General features: G+C 40.0%; 2 protein-coding genes across 2 annotated transcripts in view; one reads left to right on the forward strand and one right to left on the reverse strand.

Annotated features, from left to right (window-relative positions):
* The window catches only part of LOC138017088 (tartrate-resistant acid phosphatase type 5-like), a 9324-nt gene extending 8346 nt beyond the window's left edge, over positions 1–978 (reverse strand). The window contains exon 1 of the mRNA XM_068864287.1: positions 368–978. Within this exon, the coding sequence (XP_068720388.1) occupies positions 368–569 (202 nt within the window). The 5' untranslated portion in view covers positions 570–978. The remainder of the gene's footprint in view (positions 1–367) is intronic.
* Positions 979–1435: 457 nt separating this feature from the next.
* The window catches only part of LOC138017085 (cytoplasmic dynein 2 heavy chain 1-like), a 108866-nt gene continuing 105301 nt past the window's right edge, over positions 1436–5000 (forward strand). Inside the window, exons 1-3 of the mRNA XM_068864283.1 lie at positions 1436–2562; positions 3416–3807; positions 4798–5000. The exon at positions 4798–5000 is cut by the window's right edge and continues 46 nt beyond it. Of these exons, the coding sequence (XP_068720384.1) occupies positions 1938–2562; positions 3416–3807; positions 4798–5000 (1220 nt within the window). The 5' untranslated portion in view covers positions 1436–1937. The remainder of the gene's footprint in view (positions 2563–3415; positions 3808–4797) is intronic.

Consider the following 5000-nt stretch of genomic DNA (forward strand, 5'->3'; position numbering starts at 1 on the left):
CTGGAAAGATAAATGGTGAGCACCGGCCATTTCAACTGGAATGCCGAAATCAATCTGAAATTACGTGTCATACGGCTTGCAAATCAATTTGATTTTCCAGTCCATGTTGCCGTATTGTATGTATCCATCAAATACAGACATGACCTTTTGACTGGTAAGTTAATACATTGTCATGTTTAAAAAACAATAGTCTTGAAAAATTGTTGACTTTCAAGCTAATTATCGTCATAAACTATGGCGTACAATTTGATAATTAAAGAACTTATAAAAGAAAACTGTTGGGAAATTGAAAACGATGGGAATTCAAGAACGGAACTGAAGATCACTTTGCTTGACTCGTTGCGACATAACAAAATGCCATTCTTACCTAAACCGATGGTGAATTGAGTTCCAAATTCCTCGGCGACTTTTCCCAAAGTTTTACTAACAGCTCTTTCGTAATAGGTAGTGTATGGATAGAACAACATTCCACCCCAATCACCTAAGACGAGGAATCGCAGTTCTTCACTCTGACCAAATGAAAAACTTGAAAAAAGAAGTAAAGGAATCAACTGTGGAAATGCCATCATCCGGTTTGAGGACGTTTATTGCTGTTGGACTCGTCACGCAACAAGTGGACCTCTCTACAGCTTTCCCATTTCAGACCACGTGATGTCTCGCGACTCGCGAAAAATACACGCGAGAAATAGCGTAACAGGGAGGCCGTTGTAGCCCTCGAGCTCGAGGAAAAACCTTAAACTCTCTGACGACACAACCACATGAAGAAAGGTGGTGTTTCCAGCTGTCTCTTTTTATCGCGTACTTCTCACATGCTCGTGCACGGTAACGCAGTGCGTGCCTTTCAAGAGCCCATTCATGAGCAGGAGCTTGCCTAGCCTCTCCTATACAAGCCCTATGAGTCAATTCAACCTTTACGCGTATCTTTCTATTTTTAGAACGTCACGAGTTCTTGGGCTCTGCACCCATCGTTTACCACAATAAAGTTATTGTCAAACGAAGACAGCTGTAGCAAAACAATGTATGCAAATTGTGCAAATTGACGGTAAATGTGAGTCTCCTACTGATGAGCTGGTTCTAAAAATGGAAAGATAGAGTGTATAGGAAGGCTACTACTCATGGGCTCTTATTAACATTTTACTATGTGTTTGTGCTAATTCAACCCGGCGGTGTTTTTGTCTTAAGAATTTCTTCTGTTTCTAAGCGCTTTTGTTGCACACTTTGTAATTTACACATTTCATTGCACAAGTGAGCGAATGTGAGACAATGATTAACATATATCAAATACAAGATGTTACAAATGAACCCACTGGGAACTCGGAAAAATCCGAGCCCCAGATGGGATTCGAACCCACAGAGGGTGGTGGTTTCGAATCCCATCTGGGGCTCGGATTTTTCCGAATTCCCAGTGGGTTCATTTGTAACACCTTGTATTTGATATATGTTAATCATTGCACAAGCATGTAGTAAACACAAATACACTCACACCTTATAATTATCGAACCTTGCAGATAGCTCCGCTCCTTATAAGCACCTGTGGTATGTAATTTTAACAATAAAGGGTAAGTGTTTAATGTTTAAACATTAAACATCAAGCAACACGTTAGAAGTTCAGTTTTTGACTTGTCACGACGCGATTAACACCCTTCTATTGCCATTATTGCAAAATGCCAGCCAGTGAGGTTCTTCCCGATGGCCATAATGCATTCCACCGTTGCTACTCCAGTTTCATTCCAGTTTTTATTTTTCCTTTATTACTCGAACGCAGTCCACGCTCGGATGAAATATTTGGGACCTTCGAGCCACTGCTTGTGATCCTTGTGTTCAGTCGTAAAACGGATCTTGTATAAAACCGCATGTTTATTGGAAATAGATACTTTCCCGTGTGTGTAAATATGTGAAAAGCGAGAATCTTTCGATTACCTTATTTTTATTTGGACATGCCATCTGGAGATTTGAGGAAAGACTTCGTTGTCGCGACCACTTCCAATTACTTTGGAATTCAGAGCTCTGACAGCGTTTTGAACGAAGTTCGTTCTTCCAGAGAGCTAAATGCTTTTTTGGACGATGGAAATTCGCCTGTATTAGCGGCGAAGTATGATACTCATCAAGGCAACCGATCCATCAAATTGTCAAACCATGTAGAACCGAGCGATACCGCGGAAAAAGTATTGGTGTTCTTCAAACTCCAACCTGAAGCAATCACGCCTGACAACTTGCATCAAAACGTTTTTGTTTCATCTATGCTTTCCTCGCCTGTAAATACATTGTATCATTCAGTGCAGAAGGTATTTGCACCGTTGTTGTTGAAGGATGAGAAGTGGAGCCGGAGTTTCGATCCGAAACTGCAAAGCTTGTTGAGTGAACTGGAAGCAGGTCTAGGAAGTGTAGTGAGAAAGCAACATGACTCGTCTTCTCGAGGGGCTAATTTTGGCGACGAAGAGAATGTTTCCGGTATTCTAACTCCGCAAGATGAGTTTCAGTACTGGTCCGATGCTTCTGTTTCGGGTTATGACCTCTCTGAAATAGAACGAGCTTCATTTTTCCAAGAGAGCTTTCAAAAAGGTAGGTCAAGGCGACTAATTAGAAATCTACATCATTGTACGTCTGCGGTTATGACAGTTTACATTGTCGTCCATGGCAACTTCGCGCAGACCAGGTCATCTGGAAGGTCCGTCAACACAGTTTCAATTTGGCACTTGAATTCGCAAGTTTCAGCATTGAAACCCCATTTGTTCATACATGGACATAAATGAGTTCCAGAATATTTTAATATAAACCACAAATCGATGTACACAATTGTACTTTGCACATGATTAAGAATTTGTTCCTCACTGGTCCACAGGTCACCCAAGTTCTTGATGAGAAATGATTAGAGCTGTACCATAAACTGAAACGAATTTAAATTAAGCTCTTAAAAAATAGCGAAATGTGAGAAAATGTTTAACACATATTACCTTTCATTTAGTATGTATTAAAAAATAATTTGAAAAATAATTAGTATGTAGTGTTTTTTTGTTGTTTAATGTTAATTTCAAATTGATATAATTTGGTAACAATTATTATTTTTATATTAATTATTTTGCAGTACAGTGTACAGTGTAGGTGTGATGTGAATTCGGGGTAAATGGATGTTTGCAACAAATAAGCTAGAAAATAAAGGCATTATATTGCCAATACCATTTGAACCTGATCACAGTTATACTTGTGCAAAATTGTGGTAATTAGCAATGTGAAAAAAATTAATTCTATTCTTTCACTTTTTCATCCCAATATCTTTAAACACTACCCATCGCCAAAGTGTGGCTTTTTTCTTGGAATTTAGCTTGCTATGTGAAAGTCTCGTCCTGAATTTACACCCTGTAAAACTGTCAAATGACATGTGATTGCTTTTTTGTTAATAACAATTTTTTTGAAGAAAATGTCTCACAAGATTTTTCTAATCTGGATGCATTGGATCTTGATGACACCCTGGAGCTCCTAGAATCCACGCAAGATTCTCTTGATGAAATCTGGAAACAAGAGGATCATAAGCCTTATTCAGAGACACGCATGAAACATCTTCTGGATGTCATGGCTGGCGCCCTTGGTCGCTATGTGCAACGCAAATTGGGAATGCTTGACATCTGGCATGATTCATTCCAGCAAGTCAAAGATGCTATGCGCAAGGGTATTAATGTTTGTGAAAGATGGGTTTCTACTTGTGAGACCTTGACGTCACAGTACTGGAAGAGATTTCCCTCACATCCGTGGCGGGGAGAGAAATTTACACCTGAAAATCTGTCAAATCTTGCCACAAGACTGGAGGAGGTATGTTAGAATTAGGCCAATTCAAAGAAGAATGACCGTTGCTGAGAGTTTCTTGTGAGTTTTCCAAACTCTCTATCATGACTTATCCAAGGTCCAGAATAACAATTGTAATATACAGTACATATACTGGGTCATATATTCTTAGAATTTGAACCCAATTGTGCACCTGTGGGAAGTTTATAATGTGCATGTACCCGTAAGTGAGCTCTCACGACTCGGCTTACCATCTGGCCCCAGTTGTTCAAGACTGAGGTGAATAACGGCCATCCACCGGATAAGTCACCATCCATTGGATATACTTGCGAATGGTTTTGCCACTGTATGACTTACATGTATCCACACTGGATAGTGATTTGTCCAGCGGATAGTACTATCCATCGTTTAAACAACTGAGGCCTGGACACCAGGCCATATATTCATTGCCGTGACATTGACACCTTAAATTCCCATGACCTGCTGCTGCACTGCTCCTGTCTGACCTTGTAGCTCAGTCAGTAGAGCAGTGGTGATCTAACCTGAAGGTCGTGGGTTCAACTCCCAACCTGGTTAGAGTTTGCTGTCCTTGTGTGGGCCTATTTCCGTTAGTAGGGCTAACGCTCACATGGTCTATATGGGTAGAAAACTAGCACTTCATGTTACCTTCTACCAGTAATAGTTAAGTCTGGACAACACTCACCCTGCTTAAAGCGAATCTATTTCACTTAATAATGCATCACTAAATAATTATCTCCTGATGTGTACAACTTTGTTTTTTTATTGTCAGATTGACACCTATTATACCTTCTTTTTAGTAATGTCATTAAAAGTTCCAAAATGCTTCTGATCATTTTTTTTTTAAAAAGAAGCAACATTTTTTAAGTGAACTTGGAGGTAGTGAGTGGGTTTTCGAGGCAGAGGTGAATCTCCTGTCATTTCAATAACATTTCTGCTTTGACCATCACCCGTATGCTGATGTAAAAGGTCATCACCTGTAACCCTTATCTTTTTTAGGTCTTAACTTTAAGAACAGTGCATGAACAACTGGTGCGTCTTCTGACAACATCAGAGCGACAATCCCTGCGCACATCAGAAGCCTTCTCTCCTTTCTCTGGTCTGAATCCGCTTCATCACAATACTTACACTGAACCACTGTGGAGGGCAGCTGTTACACAGTATGAAAGAGGAATGGCTCCTGCAGAGCAGAAAATAGCTGG

The sequence above is a fragment of the Montipora capricornis genome, chromosome 9 (assembly GCF_036669925.1).
Source record: "Montipora capricornis isolate CH-2021 chromosome 9, ASM3666992v2, whole genome shotgun sequence".
Classification (NCBI taxonomy): domain Eukaryota; kingdom Metazoa; phylum Cnidaria; class Anthozoa; order Scleractinia; family Acroporidae; genus Montipora; species Montipora capricornis.